This window comes from Haematobia irritans, chromosome 1 (genome assembly GCF_050003625.1).
Source record: "Haematobia irritans isolate KBUSLIRL chromosome 1, ASM5000362v1, whole genome shotgun sequence".
Taxonomy (NCBI): Eukaryota; Metazoa; Arthropoda; class Insecta; order Diptera; family Muscidae; genus Haematobia; species Haematobia irritans.
Window position 1 is genome coordinate 41,355,371 of NC_134397.1, and position 24,561 is coordinate 41,379,931.

Consider the following 24,561-nt stretch of genomic DNA (forward strand, 5'->3'; position numbering starts at 1 on the left):
TACCATTAAGATATTCACTGGCTATATACTATACATTACGATCATTCTTAAATTTCATAGGAAATATTTGGCTCTTTCCTATAGCACATCGAAAAATTGGCAAATAATGCCCATGTTCGCATATTCAATATCATGTCAATATTACCCCTGATTTTCGTGAAATTAGTTCGCAAGCATAAATGGTGGTGAGAGTTGAATTTTATCCACGTTGGACTTATTTCTGGTTAAAAAAAGCATGAATATGCGTTTTGAATGTCGTTAAAGTACACATCAAGTTCTTGTGCTATCAACTTAGAAATCCATGCTCTTCTTGATACTCACATAAAAAAGTTTCGTATATGTAATTTCTTTGGATTTAGAATACAATAGTAAGGAATATTATTATTTCCAGAAAAATGCAAATAAAAGCACTAATTACTTGAAAATGCTAAACATACCAATAAATCAAGTTAAAAAATTCCAAAAACTTATGAGCCAAATTAAAAATTGTCTTCTCCTATAAAATATCATCAACATTTTTACCCAATCCAGTTTTATTAGGTTTTTAAATTAGGTTATAGCATCAATTTTAGTTAATTTTCTTTGAAATGAATTATTTAAGGAAAATTACTATTTTAGATCGGTAATAGCATCAATTTTAATTTATTTTCTTTGAAATGAATTATTTGTTCTTGAGTGCAATGAGAAATATTAAAAAAAATTAAAACCCTAATATCTACGACTTATTTTCCGCTAGACCGAAAAAAATATAAATCTAATAGCTGACACAGACTGCTCTATTGCGCCAGTCTGTTCTTCTTGTTATTTAACTTATAAATCATTTATTTGCTTTTTTCCCAATTTCTACAATTTTGTTAAAAGTTTTATCCAAGAACGTATAGGTGTGTACGATAGACGAGTATAAACACCGGGATAATATGGATCAGCACAACCAACACCCCAAGAAACTACACCGATCAAGACTCCATCCGCTTGAATAGGCCCTCCACTATCTCCCTGGCATGCGTCCGTGTTTCTTGCAGAAGCACAAAACATACTAAAACGATAATAAATCATTATTATTATGCACTCGGTTAACATCAAATTATGAACGTACGCATTTGTTATTCCACCATGTTCTGATAAGCTTTCATTACATGATGTTTGATCAATCGTATATACCGTTGTATACTTCAATTCAGTCGATAAAATATGAAGGGATGAACTTTGATGGCCCCATCCAGATACAGTAGCCGCTTTATTGATAGGTATTTTGGCAGAAAATGTTGGTAATTTAATTGGTTCAACATGTAAATCTACTCGTCGGAATGACTTTTCACGCACTTTGAGTAAAGCCACGTCAAAATTCATTGTATCTGCATTATAGCTTGGATGACAATAAATTTGCATAACTCGTATTATTAAACCATCTTTTGTCCTGTATTTGCTGCCCATACGTAAAGTTATTTCTCTAGGCTTGTGAAGAACATCGTGGACACAATGGGCGGCAGTTATTGCCCAAGCATCATTTAAAATCGAAGCTCCACATATATGTATGGTTCGTACTCTCAACGAAAGCTACTTGAAAATTATATCATTTAATATGATAGTCGCTAGATGTTATTATTGCAACTTACTTGGAATGGAAAATCTTCAATTAAAGCATTTTTTCCATTTACGATACGAAAATCCTTTGTTATTGTCCCTGAAACACACGTCAATAAAATTATCAGCGAAAACGCATTAAACTTCTGCATATTTCCCACAAGTATAATGGAATGAGCAATAGTCGTCCTCATCGTTTAATTACAAGCAGGTTTATAAGTCGGAACAGATCATTTTCTTATCTTTGTCAATAACATAAGTAATTAATGGAGATATCAGTTTCATTGACACCATAACAATTGGAAAAATATATGCAGATAAAAAATCCACCTACCCAGAATCGATTACAATTTACCAACTGCAAAATATTTTCGCTTATAAATTACCACTAAGATATTCATAACTGGCATCACAGTTTTGTGCTGCGAACTATACATTATGATCATTCTTAAACTTCATAGGAAATATTTGTGTTTATGTGCTACAGAAAAATTGACAAATAATGCCCCATGTTCTCATATTCAATAATAAGAGAATTCATCATCAACATTCACCCGGAATTTTCGTCTAATTAATTTACAAGCACAAATTATGGTGAGAGTTGAATTATATCCACGACGAATTTCTTTCTGGTTAAAAAAGTATGTATGTACTTAAAAAATGTAATCAATAAGCTTTTTAAATGTAGTTAAATTACATATCAAATTGTTCCACTATCAACTTAGAAATCCATAATACATGCTCTTTTTGATACTCACATAAAAAAGTTTCGTATATTTAAATAATTTCTTTGGATTTAGAATACAATAGTAAGGAATATTATTATTTCCAGAAGAATGCAAATAAAAGCACTAATTACTTGAAAATGCTAAACATACTAATAAGGCATTAATGCAAAAATACAGTCCAGTAAAAGGAATATAATAAGAGTGGGTTTAAATACACAACAACAAATTAGGCAATACCAAGACAATCAGGCTTCCTCTCAGATTTCCTTTCTTCTCATTCAGCCTTTTCTTTGGCACAATTTCTTACAATGCGTTCAAAATGTAAGTGTAAAATGTAACCAACTATACGTAGTGGTCCTAAGGCAATAGCATGCAATATGTTTTCGTAAATACCGTTCCATCGGAAAAGGGCTCCGCCTAGTAATGTGATCAGCCACGATTCGAAGCCTAATATAGATATAAATTTGCCATTCTGTAAATAACATTGACATTAAAAATGACTTTTAATTATTATTACGATAATTACCAAGGCATCGTTAAGAATTTGTTTTGCTACTGTATCAGGGTTAGCTAAGCCTCCACTTCCAGAAATAATCTTTGTTTCTTTTGGTTTCGTTTTTTGCTCGTTTTCAAAGCCTGGTGTGTTGGTATCAGCTGGCAGGGCCAGTGTTACAGAAACACCCAAATGCTTACATTCCATCGCTACAGTTTCAGCCATGCCACGAAGAGCGTATTTGGAAGCAGCATATGGCCCATATCCATATATACCGAAAAGTGCTGCTTGTGATGCAGTTATTACAATTATGCCCTCCTTCGCTTTTTTCATTTTAGGTAAGACGTATCGAGTGCAATTATATGTTCCCCAATAGTTTACATCCATTAGTTTACGAGCATCCTCCAAAGGTACTTCTTCGAATACACCACATACCGCCAAACCAGCACAATTGATCAACATATATATGTCCCCAAACGTATGTTCTACTTCAGTCAAACATTTTTCAACTTCTTCAAAACTAGACGATATGTCAAGGCAACGATATTGGAATTTTTGTTCAGGTCTTTGCCGAATTACTTCCATAAGTGCTATGGCGCCGCCTGAAATAAATACATACATGCATAATTTATTCAAAGTAAGTAAAGAACACACCTAACACTTTTTAATAGCCGTGTTTGGGAAAGTAGAATATTTAGGAAAGATAATGCAAAGAAAATTTGTCTTCCTACTTCTATATAACCATTGGTGGTGTTTAAATAAAGAGCATAAACAATGTATTTGTAGTATATAACTGTAAATATATGACATTAACGAATGATTAAAAAAGGACGTATAAGAAATAAAAAGTTTCCGGAAACACGGCTATTGTATTGTATGAGTTTCTAGGTGTGGTTGTTTTTAATAAAATTTTCTTTAACGCAATTTCAACATACTTAGCATTTTTTCATCCCGGGCTATGACTGTAACATTCGCACCACGTAGAGCACATTCGACCGCCAGGCACAAACCTATTCCCTTGGAGCCTCCAGTAATGACTATGTGCTTGTTGACGATGCTCTTAGACCGCTTCCGATTGACAAAAACAAAAACAGCAACATGCGCTAGAATTGCTAGGACTATGTACAGTGATATCTCCCAAGTAATTAATGACATTATGTTGTGTTATCTTAAAAAGGAAATCGAATTTTTTTAATGTTAATGGTTATTATTTAGAAAGTGTATGAAAACTTGTAAATCAACTTTTGTTGAATTAATTTACACCTTTCTAACACCTTGAGATGGAATGATTTTAAACCATTCCTACACAAATAAAATTTGCTGCTACTTACCTCATAAATGAGAAAAATGTTTATGGTTTCTTCGATCTTAAGAATAAAAATATTTTAAGAACTAATTTGTGCGAACATGGGGTATTTTTGAGATACTTTCACAGAGTGATGCCAAGTTTCTTGGACTTTTTTAAACAGCTGCTTGGAGATTTGATATCATAGCCGTGTTCGTTCGAAGTCTTTATTTCGAATATAAAAAATTGGGTGTACTTTGTATGTCATTGTATGGTGTTTTCTTTTATGAAGAAAGTGCTTTGCCTTCATTTTGTCACTCTCGTTTGCCGGCAGTGCTGATAATGCCGGCATTTTGCCTCTATTCGTCACACTATTTTCACAATAGAATTCGAAGGCTTTACGCACTTTTGACCGTTTTTTTTGAAAAGAACCTAAAAAAAAGTTCATTTTTAGTGGCAAAATGCAAAAAGGAGCGCATTTTTACAAGAAAAGAGAACACCATTAGTTTATCTAGAGAGGAAGGACCTGTCTTTGATTTAAATCCACAAACTGGAAAGATTGAAATAGAACCATATTTGAATGGATTTATTCGATTTAGCCGCTAAAATCAAAACTAAATCTGCAAAAACAGAATAAGATTGTCAGCCGAATAAAGCAGAATTATAAATCAACATAATTCCTTTGTTACCCTGCCAACATTTTTTGAATTTGGGGGCGCTTCTGAGAATCCCCACTACGTCGAAAACAACCATATACGACATCAAAAACTCGTCGGAAAAGTGCCGTCACTATTGAGAAGTTGTACCACGCCAAGTTACTACGAAAAAGTTTCTCATCAGTGCAATTATTAGGTGCCTATTTAGATCAATTTCGAAGGACGCCAATAAGAACCCCTGCAAACTATCAGAAAAAGTGCATTTTAAGGTAATTGTAGAAGAATCATTGTGGTCAAGTAAAACACGATTGTGTAGATGTTTATTGATTTGATTAAACATTTATAATTTCTTATAAATATAACATTTTTCGGTTTATCTCATCACATTTAACATAATTTTTTGCATTAATAAAAGAAAGATGTTGAGTTTTAAGTAGCAAGTTACATATTGCAGCGTCTATCAGCCAGTTTGTTTATTTTCGATGGAGACAGCGTGCCTGGAAAAATATTTGAAAAACGATCACTTTATTCTATTTGGAAAGTCGAAAATTGTTCACCATATACCTTTCACAATTTTAAGCGGTATATTTATGTTTTCAGAACTTTATTTTCGTTTTTATTTAAATAAAATATAACAAGCTGGTTGCGCTTGGCGTTTCACAAAAAAAATAAAATGACTCTTCTAACAGTAGTGATGGCAAAATACTTTCATGTACATTTTGTACTTTTTGATATGCTCCCCCCATCACAGTTCGCGATGGTTGTGGTGACATTTACGAGTCTGTGGTAGCGATGAGGATGAAATGGAACTTTGAAATGCTGGCAGGGTAACGGGGCGTTCAGAATATAAGACTATATCCCTGCCAGCATTTCAAAGTTCCATTTCATCCTTATCGCTGCAACAATCGCCAACTGTGATGGGGGAAGCGTATGAAAAAGTATGAAATGTACATGAAAGTATTTTGCCATCACTATTGTTACAAGAGCCATTTTATATATTGTGAAACACCAAGCGCAAGTAGCTTCTTATAACTTACATATTTAAATAAAATCGATAATGAATTGCTGAAATTGTAAAAGGTATATTGGTGAAAAATTTTTGACTTTCCAAATGGAATAAACTGATTGTTTTTCAGATATTTTTCCAGACACGCTGCCTCCATCGAGAATAAAAACACTGGCTGATAAACACTGCAGCATGTAACTTGCAACTTGTAACTCAACATCAATCTTTTATTAATGCATAAAAATATGTTAAATGTGATGTGATAGTCGTATAAATGTTATATTTATAAGAATTTATAAATGTTTAATAAAATTAATAAACATCTACAATCGTGTTTTACTTGACCACAATGATTCTTTTACAACTATCTTAAAATGCACTTTGTCTGATTGCTTGAAGGGGCTCTTATTGGCGTCCTTCTTAATGTATCCAGAAGGGCACCTAATAATTGCACTCATGCGATACTTTTTTGTAGTGGTACAACTTCTCAATAGTGACGGCGCTTTTCCGAGGAGCTTTGGATATCGTATACGACTGTTTTCGACGTAGTGGGGATTCTCAGAAGCGCCCCCAAATTCAAAAAATGTTGGCAGGGATTTTTATTCAAATGAATGAACATCTAAACGATCGTATTTTACTTGACCACAATGATTCTTTTATCACTATTAAAATAAACTTTTCTAATAATTTAAAGGGGCTCTTATTGGCGTTCTAAACTTATTTAAAAACTCACTTAATAATTGCACTCATGCGATACTATTTTGTTGTAACTTGGCGTGGTACAACTGCTCAATAGTGAAAAAAAAATGTTGGCAGGGTTATTGTTTTTTTCAATTACTTAAGTTTCGTAGAGAGATTTTGATACGAAAAGATTTCGTGGAACCAATAATGCGCTTTACAGAGTATCAGTTATTCCGAACGGAATGTCGGTGTTTGTAAAGAATCTTACAGTGTGTCGGATCGATACGACTTGTCGGCGATGACTAAGTAATCGGTAAATATGTTATCGATCCCGTAGACATGCAGCAGTATCGATTATGCCTTCGGACTTAACTTATAATGTGCACAATATATAGGATATGTTCGACACGAAATAACTAATATTCTGTAATGCGCTTTGATTTTTTTTATTGTTTCTACCTTATAATAGTACCCTGAAAGCAGAAGCAGCTGATTAATGAAGGTGAAGTGATGTGTCAAGTAAAAAAAGTACAAGTAAAGTGTATTAAAATTGATTAAAAAAAGCAATAAACGAATTACGAACGATGCGAGATTAAGTGAATGTAGGATCAGCCCCTTGTAAATATATCGTACATAATAAATCGTCTTCGAAAGCGGCCGACATAATGAAGCAATCGACATCACCCACACCTTCAGTGGTGTCCAGTTATTTAGCGTCGAGGGGTCAATCTCCCCTACCGCCACCGGTGAACTATAAAAAAAATTGTCTATCAGCAACATCCAAAAGCTATAAATATTTAAGAAGGCTTTTAAAATTCAACCAAATGGATTTTGAGTTTGCCCTTTGGCAGATGATTTATCTGTTTATAGCTCCGCAAAAAGTCTATAGAAATTTTAACTATAGAAAACGTAAGTGAAACAAATGTTATTTTACAAATGTTACATCTTTTCAATGGTATACTATCTTCATTGCAGAGACTAAGTCCCAATTTGCCAGAGATGACCCAGCTTTTCTGGTATTATTTCTTATATGCTTATGCGGTTCGTATTATAATTGAAAAGAAAATTGGATTTTACAAAGATCATTTTTTTCAGTTACGTCTTTGGGGTTTGCATGGGTCCTAGGACTAAACGTTTGGCAGAGTATATCTTTTATATTTTATGTAATTTTTGTTGACTGTATATTTGCCGGAATTGTGGTGGCCACATTTCTTTGGCTGATTATAAATCGCTATTTACGCACTAGCAATATAGAACCAGATGTGGAGTGGGGATACGCATTCGACGTGCATTTGAATGCTTTCTTTCCTCCTCTAATGTTATTGCACTTCATTCAGCTTTTTTTTTACAACTGGCTTATAAGCAAACCTTGGTTCTTATCGAATTTTTTAGGCAACACATTTTGGTTAATGGCTCTCTGCTATTACGTTTATATAACCTTTTTGGGGTACAACTGTAAGTATTGAAATATGTGTACCAAATCGAAACAAATGTTGATATTTGATTTAAATCTATTACAGGTATTCCACATCTTAAAAATACGCGCCTTATTCTCATTCCTCTGCCCATTATATTTCTACTGTATTTAATTACTCTAATTATTAGTTGGAATGTAACGGTAGCGTTCATAGATTTCTATAAGTATCGCGTGTATTAAATAGTTTTTGTAATAAAAGAAAGTAATATTTATCTAATACTACTTCGCATTTTATATTCCTATCTATAATAAAATAGTCCTAAGAACCAAACAACATCAATAACTTCTTTTAAAATTATCTCTACGACAACATAATAACAATTTACTTTATTCAAAACTTCTATGCCAATTTAGTAGGTTTTACAAAGGATCTCTTACGCTTATTTCTTTTCCTCTGCAACTCCATTTGATGTAGTTGTGAATATATTTCGGCAAAGATTTCTTTTTGCTCCTCTTCGGGAATAGTAGAACGGTACTGCTTCATTAAATCAAACTTTTCCCAAGGCTTCTCATGCTCCTTGGCTGTACGTCTACGTTTATCCGTGAGATATTCATCAATATTGGAAATTCCCTTCAAATTTTGTCTTTCCCAACGTTCTAACCATGGTCGAGGTCGAAGTTGTACTTGAATATTATTAATTGGGACAGGAGTACCATCTTCTCTTATTTCAGCTTCCATATTTGGATCAAAGGTACTGTATTCTGGTAAGGCATCACGCAAATACAATAAATGGTCGTCTAATCGTTTTTCCAATCGGAGTACTTCAATCTTTTGTATGGTAGGATCGTACATGTCGTAAAGGACTTCCACTCCCTGCTCATCGATAACGTTGCGCACAATAAAACGGGCTCGTAATCCGCAGCGCTCCCTTTGAATGCAAATTCCTACAAAACATTACCAGCTCATCAAGAATTCTAATATTGTTGCGGAAGTCTATTACTCACCAACAAAGCGACTAACTTTACCCACGGCGTGCGCATCCGAACTTGTCACTGCTAATACCGATCCTACGTAAAACTCGGGTATTTCTATCTGTGTACGTCTGTCGATCATGTCCATGCGCTCCAACTTCTCTCGAATTGGATTACGCCATTCAACTTTGGGATCGGGAAGAAATTCTGGATAAACAAAGCGGTAACTTACAGGAGCTATAGGCTTTCTTGATTCAGCTGAACCAGTAGATTGTTTCGGAGCATTTCCCGTTGTTGAACCTGCCTTCAAATCATTTTCTTTGGGCAGCGGTCTCGCAGCCGTTGAGAACGTAACTAAATATATATAAAACGGCATGCTCTATAAGTTGACCAGTTTTGTAATCACTTATTTCCATAAAATACTTACCAACTCTACTGAATGATGCCTGCCTCAAAACTTGTGGCGCTAACAAACGCGATGAGACTATCATTTCATAGACTGTTATTTAACTTGTATTAAATTATAATATTTACAATGTATTTTTTTCTTTGGTGTTCAAGTTACGAATGGGACGTCTCTATGGTTCGCATTTAGAATGCACACAATCATTATCGCTAAACTTAAGGTTCACCTAAAAAATATTTATTGGGCGTTTCCACATACTGGTAACACAATTGGATTAATCGTACAGTAGAGTTTGAAAGGTGAATATTGCATCAATACATGTTGTTCAACTACACTTCTATTTGTTCGATTCTTTGGAGATTTTATATATAATAACAAGGATATGAATCAATTGAAATTATTACAAGTCTAACTCAATGCCATGTTTTATGTTAAATCTCTAAACAATAGTAGAAATAAAAGTAAATTACACAAGCTGTAAAAAACCAAACGTTTTGGGGTGGTAGGATAGTGTGCGCTGAAGAGAACATATAAAGCAACATATGTAGGAAAGCCTATTTTTCGTGATATCAAACCCTGAAAATAGTTTTTATTTGGTTCATTCTTTGCAACATTAGGGTAGGTACTATTCGGTTTCCACGCCGAAAACAATCTTAAATCCATGGTTACGTTTTCGGATTATTGAATGTAGACATGTAAATCAATACACTTGAACTTTTTATCCATGATTTACAAAGTGCAAAAATGTATATGACGACGATTATATTTTTTTATCGAATCTTGTTAAATCATGGATAAAAATATCCAAGACAATTACTGCGAAACATTTCATATCCATTCAAAAAGTATTCGCGAAAAGACGGCGCGGAAATCCAAAATAGTATTCCCCTTATGGCTACATATTTCATTACATTTAAAGATATGTTTGCGTATTTGGAGCCAACCGTGTTTTTATAGAGAAAATATTAAGTAAACATTTTTTAGGAAATGCCTAGTTTTGGTTATAGAAACCGGAAAATTTGTACTTTTATATGTGTGCTAACATGAATTCAAATCAATGTACATGGTTGTCTTTGGGCCGGGATTTGAGGTTTTTTCCTATGGACAGGATCAAGACCCTGCCAGCATTTCAAAGTTCCATTTCATCTTCATCGCTACCACAGACTCGTAAATGTCACTACAACCATCCTACTGTGATGGGGGGCAGCATATCATAAAGTACAAAATGTAATTTGTAATTTACATAAATTGGCCGCTATGTGGCTTCAAATTACATAATGAAAATAAATAATAAAAAAAAAATGTACTTCATACATGTATTTTGCCATCACTACTTTTACAAAAGCCATTTTATTTTTTGTGAAACGCCAAGCGCAACCAGCTTGTTATATTTTATTTAAATAAAAACGAAAATAAAGTTCTGAAAACATAGATTTTACGCTTAAAATTGTGAAAGGTATATTGGTGAACAATTTTTGATTTTCCAAATGGAATAAAGTGATTGTTTTTCAAATATTTTACAGACACGCTGCTTCCATCGAATAAAAACACTGGCTGATAGACGCTGCAACATGTACTCGCTACTTGTAACTCTACCTCATAATTAATGCAAAAAATTATGTTAAATGTGATGTGATAGTGGTATAAATGTTATATTTTTAAGAATTTGTAAATAATTAATCAAATTATTAAATATCTAAACAAACGTGTTTTACTCGACCATAATGATTCTTTTACCACTATCTTAAAATGTGCTTTTTCTGATTGTTTGGAGGGTCTCTTATTGGCGTCGTTCTAAATTGATCTATAAAGGCACCTAATAATTGCACTCATGCGAAACCTTTTTGTAGTAACTTGGCGTGGTACAACTTCTCAATAGTGACGGCGCTTTTCCGACGAGTTTTTGATATCGTATATGATTGTTTTCAACGTACTGGGGATTCTCAGAAGCGCCACCAAATTCAAAAAATGTTGGCAGGGGATTGGGTTAACGCGAACCCAAAGTTATGAACGAGGATGGCCTCCGGCCAGGGTTGTGGCTTTCTCCTATGGATACTTTACAAATACAAATTAGGATAGTTATAGTGTCACTACCGCAAAATCGCATTCGCCTCCGGGGTGATTGTGTGCTTCTAGTACCTTTCTCAAAGATAATTGAGTATAACAAGATTTACAGCCTCCCAATAAACACAGGATGAGCGTTTTTCAAATGCAACACTTTTTCAGTTTGAGGGTAAATTTCATTTTCAACATAAATTCAACTTGACTTGAAACAGCTCATCTTCAATACATCTTCAAATTGTTTGCGAATTACAACCAATTTGGCAAAATGTTGACGAAAGCTTTGAAAATGTGTTGAAGATAATTGGAGAAAACTTTTACAAAATACTACCCTGAAATGCAACAAAAAAACCACATGGTTTTCAATACTACTTTGGACAACAAAGTTCGTGGAAGAAATACAAAAATGTGGAAATTTTTTAATAATCAATTGAAATTGCTTATAATAATTGGTAAGTAAAACTAAAACACGAAATGAAAACTTTAAGGAAGTCACTAAACTCAAATCTCTTTGCAGACAACTAAAATATTTGGATGCTGATTCTTGGACACTTATCGAGAGAAAGTTTCCAAAAATCAAAGTACAACCAAAAAAACTTGGTATTTATGCTTTTCCATATCAACAACTACTGGATGATAATTCGCATCACATCGACAGTTTAATTTACATCGCATCATCGGTTTAATTTGTTATTTTGTGAATTGAAATTGCTGGAAATTTATTACAATTATCTGGTCATCAAGTTCCTGAAAATTGCCAGTATTTTAATAACAACAATTTTGTAACACCAACGTTCTTGAGGAAATCACGAAGTACGTGGTCAGTTGGAAGAAATACAAATTGGTAAGTCAAAATAAAAAGTGAAATGAAAACATAATGGAAATCACAAAACTCGATTGTTTTGCAGAAAACTAAAATCATTGGATGGTATATTCTTGGAAGATGTTGGCCGATGAAAACCCGATGAAGGAAACAACAAAGAAAAGTTTTCAGAAAACTTAAAAAGTGCAACCAATTAAAACAAAGTGCAACAATTCCTATATCAAGAACTTCTGGATGAAAATATGCATTTTACATCAATTTACATCCCGTCATCAGTTTGATATTTTGTGATTTCCTCTTGCTGGAATCTATTCTAACACACAAGCCAGCAAGTTCCCCGATAGTAATTATTTCAAATTGCCAGCATATTAAATAATAGTTATTTGACACCAACATTGTATTGTATTCATAGTTTTATTCATTAATACGTTTAATAAGATAATTACATTTTGATTGGTATTATATTATTATTTTTATATATTATTAATGTTATTTTTAAGATTATTATATTTGTTAACGAAAAAAAATAATAAAATTTACAAAATCCCTAGAAATTTAGTATTGACTTTCAGTTAGAACTAGGATTGACTTTCATACAAATTGTGGTTTGAAAGTATTCGCAACAATGCTAATTTTTTATTTTTCTCACATTGAAAACTGTTTGAGAAATTATTGAGTAGCGATACATTTCAATTTGAGGATTACAATTGAGAAATTATTGCTATTGTGTTGAATTTTACTGTTGAGGGTAATGTCTGTTTTTTGTTGAGAACGCGATTTTCTCAACAATTTCTCAACTTGAATATTACCCTAATCCTTTGAAAAAATGTTTGAAAAATTATTGAATTTTAGTATTTTTCAAACGTTTGTGTTTATTGGGCTGTTTCTATATGTCGAACGAGCTCTATCGAACGACTGAAATGCATAGAAACAGCTGATTTTTGGTTATAAATTCAGCTGTTTGCTACAATTTCAGTCGATCGATAGAGCTCGGTCGACATACAGAAACAGGCTATAAGCATTGTGCTCTTATAAAGAGAAAACAAATGTCAAGGTGTAGAGGGCTATGAGAAAAAAATTGTTTTATTTGTCAATTTTTTCCAAAGCAGCTCTGCCCAGGAATAAATTTAAACGGCAATATTCACATAATGCGCTTTACAGATTATCAGTTATTCCGGACGACAGTGCTCGTGTCGAACATATCCCATATATTATGCACATTATAAGTTAAGTCCGAAGGCATAATCGATACTGCTGCATGTTTATGGGATCGATAACACATTTACCGATTATTTAGTCATCGCCGACAAGTCGTATCTATCCGACACACTGTACGATTCTTTACAAACACCGACATTCCGTCCGGAATAACTGATAGTCTGTAAAGCGCATAAAACCATAATGAATATTCGCTTTAATATACACATACGTATTATTTTAATTTTCTACAATCGTTTTGGTATTGCTTTTGTGGGATTTTATTCAGAAATTTATGAAAAACACAAATGTTATGATATTTTCCGACGCAAACGGCAGTACATTTGAGAGACACGTCGACGCAAACTTTATGATATTTTGTTGGCAGAGTCCTCTGGTGTTTCAGTTTTGCTATGACAAGACTGCATCTTCTTCCCAATTATCTTTGCCTTTCTTGGCTGCAGCGTTACCCATTTCGTGGAAAATAATCTTATAATTTCAATACGGCAACATGAAATCCAAAACAAGTTCGTTTTGTTTATAAACATAGCGATAAATACTTTAAATTGACAAATATTTATTCGTTTCCAATTTATATTTACTGATTCTTTTGACCATGTATTATTATATGACTTAATTGGTTTGGGTTTATAAAGGGGTAAGCCGCAATTTAGCACCGTCATACACGTATGCAAAATCACTCACACATATGCCTTTTTAAAAATAACCTGGTGTGTGTGTAGTGAGTCAAATAAAAATGAATGCCGTGTATAAAAGGAGACTCATTTGACTGTCAACTTTAGCTTTGCGTTGATGTCGTGAAAGCCTTTAATAGGACGAGGGTTCTGTGTTGATCATTGCAAGAATGGAAATAACATGTGCTTGATGAACTACGTTTTTTTTTCAGAACTAGGGAGAAAACCAAATAATAATAAAATATTTATTTTCTTGTCGTTGTGACTAAACTTATACTACTACACACACTCAATGAATGTGTAAATGTATGCTATTGCCAAAAAGAGACAAAGATAGAAATGAATGAAATATAGGATTTTTTGTACATGTTTGTAAAATTGAGTACTGGAAATATCTTAAAATATTAAGAAATCTTTATTATTTTAGCGGATACTCCAAGAAAATGTCAGCAAAATTGCTGTGAATGTAGTCTACTTGCTATGGTTACATCGTTCTATGTTGCAATTTCACAAGATATAAATATACTACTAGAAAATACAACTATGCCGTTTACAACCATCGTCGCAGCACAACAACAAAATTGCATTCATTTCGTAGTTTTAATTCAACGAGAGTGGATGCTTCGCGGATTGTGTTTCTCTTTGAACGAGGAAAATACAAGAAAGCTATTGCAACTGATACTCAAAAACCCAAAAATCATTGTTTTTGCCTGTACAAATATTGCGGAATTTCCTCGATGTTACGAATTGATGAAACAAAAAAGATAATTTGATAATTGTGAGTTGTGAACGCGGTTTTTGTTTTTTTTTTTTATTTGGGTACCCATATGTTTGGTAGTGGTACTTGTGAATGTGTGACAGCGTGATAATTATAATTAACTTATTAATTTTCTGTGCACTCTTGATACCTCTGATCGTTATTATTTGCTGCTTACATCGCTATAGCTTAGTTTTAATTCCTTTTTTTAATCAATTTTATAGTCCCTATAGCTATAGTGACACTATCGCCCTATATTGACTTCCATATGTTATATGTTTATTGGTCTCTTGCTTGTTGCATGCCGAGAAGTCTCAAATCTCGGTCAAATTGGTAGCAGCGGTAACGAAATCGACAGCGACGCCAGCAACGCTAAATTTAAATCTCAAACGGAATACTGAGAAGATAATAAGAATAGACAAAATATAAAAAGCATAATACATACCGCCGAATTTCGATAAATTTGTAAAATTAGCTTATTTTTTCATCAAGACCTGCTGAGAAAAGCATCAAGCTGGCGGAAAAAAAGGTGCAGGCTTTATGCCAATCTTCAGTGGTAAGTTGGATAATAGCATGTATTCACTTAATTGTATGACAATACTAAAATAATTGTTGAATACGTTTTGATTTCAAGTATTTTCCATAAATTTGTTTTTATCGTATTTTTATACCACAACAAAAATGCTTGAATGTATATTGAATTCAAGTAGCGTCTACACATTTTTATTATAGTGTATACAATAATAATAATATAATAATATGTTATATATAAAAAATATCACTAAAATATTTCCCATTAAAATGTTGATTGGAGTTGAAAACATAATTAAATTAACTGATACAATTAAAATTTGAATCAAATAAATAATTTAATTCTGTTAAGATAATTATGAAAACGCTTCTAACTTTTTAATCAAAATATTATTCGTCAAATTTTATTTAAATAAAAATACATTTGAAATTAAAAATATATTTGCAAGGTATAAAATAATTTAGTTAGTTTTTTTAGCAACTCTAAACTAATAACAATTGCCAGAAATATGAGGGAAGATAATGATTCAGTTTGTCATTAGCATAGTTGGAAAAATCGTCCTTTCCTCTTGTTGAAAATTTCGACCCTTAGACATGTTCAAAAGTTTGGGAAAATCAACTTTTCGATAGTATGTGTTTACATGCGTATTCCTTTTAAATAGTTTTTGAAATAAGTGATATATATCCCCACACATGTTCTCAAAGAATAGAAGGGCTTAAATCTACTTTAGTACAAGTGGTCCGATTGGTCCAATTTTTGGCCAGCGTGTAGACTTTTCGATTCTAAGCACAAAATCTACATACCACTTTTTGGCGGAAAGACCTATTTCCGGAGTTACGGGCCCCTAAAGTTTTCATTATCACGTATTTTGGATTTAGTATCCATCGCACATAATCATCCCAAAAGTATATTTCGAATAACATGGACCCGGAGAGGTCCTGGCTTCCCTGGCTTTGCACTCGGTTCATAAGAGAAAGTCTCAAACCCCGGCCGAATGCCGGCCACCTGTCTATTTTGGGTTTGCGTTAGCCCACTTTGGACTCTGTCCGTAGGAGAAAGTCTCAAACCACGGCCGAAGGCCTGCTATCCATCCCCTATGGGTTCGCGTTAGCCCACTTTGGACCCTGTCCATAGGAGAAAGCCTCAAACCCCGCCCAAGGCCGGCCACCTATACCCAATTTTTAAGGGACGGTATCTCCAAAACTACATTTTCGATTTAAAATCCCTTCTCCTACACTCAAAACAATTTTGTTTATTTTTAACAACTTGCGCTAAAGTAGATTTGTTCCTTCTTGGAAAATGGTAGATATCTAAACTAAGCCCGAAATAATGATTTTTTTCATAATGAATTTATTTAATTTATTTCTAATATAATAAAAGTTGCCATACTTCCCAAAAAATGAAAAAAAAAACAATATAATAATTTTTAGTTGCCGATAACTCGACAAACATTTTACTTAACATTTTCTGCAAAATACATTCTCCTATTGCTAATTTTTTAACATCTTGTGGTAAAGTAGATTTGTTTCGCTCAAACAGACAAAACTATTAAACTTCTTTGTATTGTTGTATTAATTGTATTTTTTATAACAGAAAAGTTTTCTACGAGTATTTAAAAAGAAGACATAGAATACGAACTATACCAAAATAAAAAAAGATTTTTGTTGCAATAGATAAATGAAGAAAATTTGCTTTTGGTGCTTTCCCGTTGAGATGGTCTCTTGCTTTATTGTTACCAATTTTTTTTGTTGTTTTGGAATGACTCGTAAGAGTCACGTTTCAGTAAAAATGCAACATTTGCTTGTTTGTACTATTTTGTCAAGATCAAGAAAGTTATAGTGCAGTTCAATGGAATACTATTAAGTGAAAGTTCCTTTCATAATGACTGTTGTGGTTATATTGTTTATTTTTCTTGATTTTGTTGTGTTTTCGCAAAACCAAACTGCAGATTGTGCACTACGTTTCTCCTAGCTCTTTATGTAGCTATGGATGGTTTTGTGTAAAAAGAAACACAAAACACCCCAAAGGTGCAAACTATATCTCTTATCAGTGGCGAGTGGTAAAAACAAAATTTTACTAGTGGTAAAGGCAATATTCTTGCATTTTGTTAAAAAAGGTTAATATGAAATGCATTTGTAATTTAAAATAAATGGAATGATCCTTCAGGAAGTATTGATATCAGTTACAATAACTGAAGACAACACATCTAGTTATTAGAGATAGAGACAAATCACTGCTCTGACCTGGAAACACGAAGTTCAAATCGTGGCGAATCGACTAATATACCTCCTTTTGACGTTGGCCACAACTGATAGTGACCAAACTCATGGACTTTTATGTGGTAGGTTAAAAAGCTGAAAGTCGCGCGAGAAGTCAAAATAAAGTAAATTTTTTAAAAAATGATAGTAGACATTTTCAATTTTTTTAACGAAAGGATTAGCCAGCTCTCATCGCATGGTAAAATGCTTGTACCTAGAGACCCACGGTTAGCATATGAGTCTTGTAAAAAACAGGTTCGTGTGTGCAATCTTAGTTTTAACTGAAAACCAAACAGTTTTTCAGTTGTGGTTTACCTTCAGCACAGTTAGTTTCGCATTACGATGGTCCCTAGATGGCACTGACAAATATAACTAAAGGTGGATATTAACTTCGAGTTTAGCCACTAAAATCGACAATAAATCTGAAAAGCAAAATAGAACAATAACTTTTTTGGAAAAATTTATTTTAACTTGATGGAGAATGATCGAAAGCAAAAAAAGTTTACTTCCTTTAAAATGAATTATTAGTCGCGCTTAATACTGGCCTTAACATACAAAGCGTGCGACACTCTCTTCGGACCCGATTTAAAAGGGAGGTCCCTTATCAATGAGCAAAACAATGAGAATATGTCAGTGCCCGATGATATTGTGAGAAGTACACAAGATGTGTTTGTTTTTGTTTTTATGACATTTATTTAAAAAACACTAGGTTAAGTTATTCACATAATTTAATATAGTATTCACATTTCACTTTCAAAATCCTCTTTAACGAGATTTCAACAGTTATTTGCGATTTAAAAAGAGATTTCAAATTAAAAAAAATGTTAATTTCTAGTGTAATGTGTTTTGTAATTCATTTATTTTTCAGATGTTCAAATTGTCATTCATTAAAATCTATAGTTAGATTTTATGGTGCAATTAGTATTTACAGATTCTTTATTTTTGTATGTTTCAGCTTAAAGTATATCATGCCGTCATCGAGGATGTGATATCCAGTGTTCGCGATGCCTTTCTTGATGATGGCGTCGATGAACAAGTTCTGCAAGAAATGAAACAGATATGGCGATCCAAACTAATGGCTAGTAAAGCTGTAGAAATAAATCCCGATCCACCTGAACAGCCGCCACAAATAGTTGCAAACAATCCAAAGGTAATAATATGTCAATGTTAGGCTTATATTCATTTTTAATACTAACCATACTGATCTTTATGGTTTGGGAGCTTAAGACCATATACACATGTGGCCAAAATAATAAGTACAGTAGAGTTTTTTTCATGTTCCATGGTAAATTTAAGAAATATATTTATTGAAAAGCAAAATAAAGTCTATAATTCATATTAATGACATACATTTAAATTGAAAGACAAGAGAAATGAAAAGCTAATCCAAATAAAGCAAAGTAAGAGTCAAAAATGAATGGACAAAATAATAAGTACATTTTCCAAAATCGTGAAATATACAGGTCTACTTGATTTTTTTTGGTTTAAATTTAACATAATTTTGTTACATTATCAATAACCAGTGTATCCAACTTTATTTTGATAACATTTTATACTCGCTTTGACATACTGCTTACAAGCTTCCGACTGGTTTCATCTAAGTTTTCATTACCATGTAATCTTCACAAAATTCCAAAGTTGTTGTTTATTTGTAAATGTTTCATTCCCAATTCTGTGTTTTAACTCTCCCCAAAGGTTTTAAATGGGTTTAGGGTCTGGTTACTAAGTAGACCATTGTGAAGGGTTATGTCATTGTCTTGGAACCAATTTTTAATAAAGCGAGAAGTGAGTTTAGGATCGTTGTCTGGTTGAAACACCCGCCTTAAAGGTATGTTTTCTTCTGCGTACGGCATTGTGCATTGTGTTCTCCAATATATTTCTATATTCGAACAGGGTCATTTTATAAGTATTGCGATCAATTCGACCTATGCCAACCAGAAAAACAGCAAACTATGTTACCGCTCCCATGCTTGACCGTCATTTTTGTGAAGCGCATATGAAATTCTTTTCCTTGGGGTCGACGAACACTACGACTACTACCATTTCGGAATATTTTTTTTTTTTTGCGCCGTTTTCTATCACCTACCATTCCTGACCACCTATAATGTTTTCTGATGAGGCATAGTCTCATCTTACAAATTTTTTTCCGTAGTATAGGACTCTTTTCTGACTATTCGGCCGGGTAATTTGGCATGCACTAATCGTAGCCAAATAGATCGCGCAGATATCACATTGCCTATTTCAGCAGAAAATTGTCTGGATGATTTGAAAGGGTATTTTTTCGGAAGAGTGACAAAGAGATTATCTGTTTTTCGAAGTGTCTTGCTTGGTTTTCCATGTGTTTTCGCAGAGTTTCTTTTCTGTAGGGCTTTTTGAACACAAAGTAACGATCTCTTAAAAGATTTGACGGTCGTTCAAAGAGATATTCCCTCAATTCATAGAGCTAAAACCAGTCTTTTCTTTTCTACTACAATGACTTTTTCGGTTTATCTAGTAACTAATTTTTATTATTTTTTTATTATTTGCATTCAATTCATCGCCACTAAAAACACAATAACAAACTTTTTGCAAAATTTAAAAATTTTCATATAAAAACGCATAATGTACTTATTTTTTTGCCCAACCAAATAAAGCGCTTCATCACAAAGATAACACAGGAAACAAAAGTAATGATATTTTCTTATTGAATCAGTGCTGCCAATATTGAACTTTAGTTACATGACGTAGTTACAACACCAAATTAAAAAATATGTTAGAGTTAGGACAAAAAAGAAAAAATGCCAACGTGTACTTATTATTTTGACCACATGTGTAGTTCCAATAAAATATAAAATAGATCATTCAAACCTATAAAATATTTAACGCCGAGATCACATTCAATTGCATTCATTTTATAAATGTGTATATATTTGCAATCAACATGCATATTCAAGATTTAATCAATTTCATAGTAATTATATATGACATTATATTCAATTTTTAGGAGCAAATGTAATAATATTATAATTACTTGTACCATGTATGAATCTTTAATTTTTATTTTTTTTTTTAATTTGACTTTACCTATTTTTACACCCAGTATAAAAAAAATTAATGTCCAATTATCTAATAATCTTATAATCTAATTTCATACAATCTTTATGGATATATTCCCAACTCTGCATGGAATCTTGGTCTCAAATAACAGCCAACTAAGGTATGTTTCAGTACATTTAAATTTTTGCCATACAATATTTTCAGCACTTTTTCATTTTCATAATTTAACGACAAAAGGCACAAGTGGCTAAGGCTAAAAAAGCTGCCGCAGCTGCAGCAGCGGCTTCACAGTTAAACAGCAACACTAATGGCGCAGCTTCAAATTCCACTAATTCAGTAGATGTTAAGCCAAACTTAGCTCAATTGCAACAAGCGGTAAATGGTCCCACGTCAACGGCTGTTGGTACATCAGCAAATACCATGAACAGCACAATTATTAATGGCACAATAAAACAAGAACCGCAACATCAAACATCATCTTCACAACAACCACAGCCTCAAAGCCATCCACCACCATTGCATCCTACCTCGTCAAGTTCAGCATTACTGCTGCAACAACAAAAACAGCAACAACAAGCCAGCGGTGGAGGTGGTGGCAACAATCAACAGTCTCATCCACCTGGCAATAGCGGTGGTGGGGGCAATCAACCACAATCATCTACTATTCCCATAGTGGCAGCTTTGGATCCAAACCGTATTATGCCTGTAAACGTAAGTGATATGCCGAGAATACAGTAAGAAATTTTCTTAATTTTGTCCACCTTATTCCTTCATTCATTTTCGTGCAGATTACTTTGCCTGCTCAACCTGGTACTATGAATTCGGAATCACGCGTTCTAACCATACACGTACCAGCTTCAGCCCTTCAAGAAAACCAATTAACCCAAATATTAACAGCTCATCTAATATCGTCTATTATGTCGTTACCTACAACATTGGCTTCATCGGTGTTACAGCAACATGTTAATGCAGCCCTGGTTAATGCCAATATGCAAAGTACAATATATTAAAATGATATTTTGTTGTTGTTGAGATTAATAAATATTTCTACTAATTTACTTTGTTAAATAGAAAATTTCAATACATCCAAACAACTGGATGGTGCCTTGGATACATCAGACGAAGATGAAAGTGAAGAAAGTGATGGAAATATGGACGATGACGACAACGATGATCTGGACAAAGACGATGAATCAGATATAGACAATGAAGGTGGAGCAGAGGAAGAGCCCTTGAATAGTGAAGACGATGTTACCGATGAGGACGCTACTGATCTTTTTGACACAGATAACGTTATAGTGTGCCAATATGACAAGGTAATTTTATTTAACGCAATTTTAAGATTCCTTTATTTAAATTCGGTCCATGTCACTTGATGTAGAGCATATTTATGGCATGATGGCATTCCACTTAATATATTATATATAATCGGTGCAATTGAGGAAAAAATTATAACCATCGTGTAATAGTTGGAATCGCAGAGTCCAAAATATAGGAATCACAAGCATTCCTTTATATACTGGCTCACTCACTGCCTGTGGAATTTTCGTTCGCCTCGAGACTAACGATTCGTCAAAAATCCCATATTGATATTTAGAAAATCAGAGTCTGTGGAATCGCAATTGTTTCAGTAAATAGTAAATCATAAATAATGAGTTCATGATAAATTTCAGGATTTTCGATCAAATATATCAAAAGTTATTTTTGTTTCAATCTAGACGAACGATTCGTGTCGTGTCGATTTTGTGTTTCATGAACAGGCAGTTAGACTATTCAGTCCACTATCGTACCACATGTGGTAAAATATTCAATGAGTGCTGCCCGATTTCATGTTAAGCTCAATGACACTGGACCTCCTTTTTGTAACCTATAAGCTAGAGGTGACAGACCACCGCAGATTTTGAATTTTTGGACGAATTTGGGAACCCACGACACTTTAATGCAAGGCTAGCAAGCACTACGGTGGATCTCTGAATAAAACTAAACCAAATTTATTTCAAATTCATTAATATGCTGCTGATTTCCTATCGTGTAAACGCACATTCTCATAAAACGCCAATGTTGAACTATCAGCCCAATCGGCTAGTTACTTATTATTATTCTACAAATATATATTGCCCACATAAATATTCCATGATGGACAAGCTCATCATCTCTCCTATCAAGGAGTCCACATCAATTCTCTTTGCATCTTAATGATAAAGAATATTCCAATCACAGAAAAATGGAAGAAAATACTCTGTCACTAGCATTACTAAGAATTTCAAACACCTGTAGATATATGCAGCACGGTATTATAATACTGAATATTAGTCAATTGTGTTTTTTTTATTATGAAAATAAGTGATGTGCAATGTTATAAAATATCAACCACGTGGAACAGTTTTATTATGATAATGTACATTATGTCATAATACAAATTATTAATTTAATTTTTATTTCAACATATATGTAACAAAGTCCATAAGACCCTAAAAACGTTACAACAATGAGAGCAATAGCATTACTACTCTAATAAAAAAAATAATAAAATGCTCTTAAAACTAAATTATAAATAAAAATGAAAAGAAAAAAAATAAATAAAAAAATACATAAAGCAAAAAACAATAAATATTAAACAAAATAACAATTTGATTAAATCCTATAATAAATAAATAAGAATCGTGAAAAAAAATAAAATAATATAATATTTTTTCACGTATTTTAAGCTAAACATTAATAAGCCATGTCAATGTATTTTATGGATCTCCTTTCTTAATTTTAGATTACACGTTCCCGGAACAAGTGGAAGTTTTATCTTAAAGATGGCATCATGAATATAGGTGGAAAAGACTATGTTTTTCAAAAATCAAATGGGGATGCTGAATGGTAGTGTTTAAATGATAATGGTATAGGTTATGAATACATACAATACCAACACGTTTCACCTGTGCTTATAAAATATTACAAAATAAATATCGTTAGTAAATAAATTATCTTAGAGTTGTTGCTAAACCATATACGAAAATGATAATGTACATTTTTTTCTCAAAATGCATATGTATACATAAAATAAACATGGTATTAAAATACAACTCTGTTTTGAATCATTAATTATATTACGATATTCGGAATCGCAAATCTCAAAATTTTCGTATGTCGATTTTTTCTTAATACACATATTTAAAATTTGCCGTGATCCACTAAATGGAAACAGAGTACTCATTACTCTGGATATATGGAAAAATGTTCAACAATGGCATAAGCTTTTTAAAAACAATAACAGAAAAAAGTGAAAGCTTACATTTTTAATGTACGAAGTGCTAAAATAATAATAAATATTTACTGCTGTGATAATTTATGACACATTACCAATTTTAATTGTTATTTGACAAATTAATCACAATAAAACATCACTTTATCAAAATACAATCTGGCAGAACCGATGCGATTTGCATTGACGAGATGTTCTGGATAGCTAGTAGCATCGAGTACTAAAAGAAAACAGGGCTAATATAGTTCTCATTAAAGAAAAGTTCAAATTAAAATTTGATTTAACTACGAGTCTACGATTTGTTCATTATGAGAACGATAAATTCTTGGTATTTATCAAAAATTTCAAGTTATTCAAAAATTCTCAATAGTCCACAATTGATATTTTTAATAAGAATGTTCGTAAAATTGAAAATTTCTTGAAACATTTTACTGCTTCGATTTTTTTTGGAGGAATCGCAAGAAGAACATTAAGAAGACATTTCAGTTTAGGAATTGTTAAATTCCAATGCTTGTGCAGTATCAATGTGGAGCTAAAAGTGTTTAACGTTTATCCTGATTATGATAAGTAACAAAACTATATCTACAATTATATTCACTAAAAAAATAGAGCGCAAACTTTGTAAGGTTGAGAGAAGCGATTGTAATGTTTATATAGACGGGTATGTTCTGATTTCCCCTTCAAATAGATTTCACCTTTCACTTTGATTTCCCACCAAAAA

General features: G+C 32.8%; 5 protein-coding genes and 2 long non-coding RNA genes across 7 annotated transcripts; 4 read left to right on the top strand and 3 right to left on the bottom strand.

Annotated features, from left to right (window-relative positions):
* Positions 1-758: 758 nt before the first annotated feature.
* On the bottom strand, positions 759-2,197 carry LOC142238331 (trypsin beta-like). The gene is made up of 3 exons (XM_075309939.1): positions 1,617-2,197; positions 1,097-1,557; positions 759-1,036 (listed from the first exon to the last, which is right to left on the bottom strand). The coding sequence occupies exons 1-3, from the start codon at positions 1,776-1,778 to the stop codon at positions 844-846; spliced, it is 816 nt and encodes a 271-aa protein (XP_075166054.1). The 5' UTR covers positions 1,779-2,197; the 3' UTR covers positions 759-843.
* Positions 2,198-2,328: 131 nt separating this feature from the next.
* On the bottom strand, positions 2,329-4,252 carry Kdsr (3-ketodihydrosphingosine reductase). The gene is made up of 4 exons (XM_075289992.1): positions 4,137-4,252; positions 3,741-3,973; positions 2,839-3,407; positions 2,329-2,784 (listed from the first exon to the last, which is right to left on the bottom strand). Exons 2-4 carry the CDS (start codon positions 3,958-3,960, stop codon positions 2,587-2,589), a joined length of 987 nt encoding a protein of 328 aa, XP_075146107.1. The 5' UTR covers positions 3,961-3,973; positions 4,137-4,252; the 3' UTR covers positions 2,329-2,586.
* Positions 4,253-6,954: 2,702 nt separating this feature from the next.
* On the top strand, positions 6,955-8,129 carry Unc50 (Unc50 RNA binding protein). Its single transcript, XM_075290009.1, has 4 exons — positions 6,955-7,342; positions 7,409-7,474; positions 7,529-7,888; positions 7,954-8,129. The coding sequence occupies exons 1-4, from the start codon at positions 7,099-7,101 to the stop codon at positions 8,088-8,090; spliced, it is 807 nt and encodes a 268-aa protein (XP_075146124.1). The 5' UTR covers positions 6,955-7,098; the 3' UTR covers positions 8,091-8,129.
* A 65-nt stretch (positions 8,130-8,194) lies between these two features.
* Positions 8,195-9,417, bottom strand: mRpL19 (mitochondrial ribosomal protein L19). The gene is made up of 3 exons (XM_075290008.1): positions 9,250-9,417; positions 8,856-9,176; positions 8,195-8,795 (listed from the first exon to the last, which is right to left on the bottom strand). Exons 1-3 carry the CDS (start codon positions 9,311-9,313, stop codon positions 8,251-8,253), a joined length of 930 nt encoding a protein of 309 aa, XP_075146123.1. The 5' UTR covers positions 9,314-9,417; the 3' UTR covers positions 8,195-8,250.
* Positions 9,418-10,581: 1,164 nt separating this feature from the next.
* On the top strand, positions 10,582-10,933 carry LOC142220734 (uncharacterized). The gene is made up of 2 exons (XR_012717911.1): positions 10,582-10,684; positions 10,752-10,933. It is a non-coding gene; the product is annotated as an uncharacterized LOC142220734 (long non-coding RNA).
* A 501-nt stretch (positions 10,934-11,434) lies between these two features.
* Positions 11,435-12,666, top strand: LOC142220739 (uncharacterized). Its single transcript, XR_012717912.1, has 3 exons — positions 11,435-11,741; positions 11,807-12,133; positions 12,198-12,666. It is a non-coding gene; the product is annotated as an uncharacterized LOC142220739 (long non-coding RNA).
* A 1,921-nt stretch (positions 12,667-14,587) lies between these two features.
* TfIIA-L (transcription factor IIA L) lies at positions 14,588-23,661 on the top strand. Its single transcript, XM_075290015.1, has 8 exons — positions 14,588-14,782; positions 14,986-15,317; positions 18,507-18,701; positions 20,739-20,747; positions 20,825-21,298; positions 21,376-21,583; positions 21,659-21,903; positions 23,352-23,661. Exons 3-8 carry the CDS (start codon positions 18,600-18,602, stop codon positions 23,457-23,459), a joined length of 1,146 nt encoding a protein of 381 aa, XP_075146130.1. The 5' UTR covers positions 14,588-14,782; positions 14,986-15,317; positions 18,507-18,599; the 3' UTR covers positions 23,460-23,661.
* The last annotated feature ends 900 nt before the right edge of the window (positions 23,662-24,561 follow it).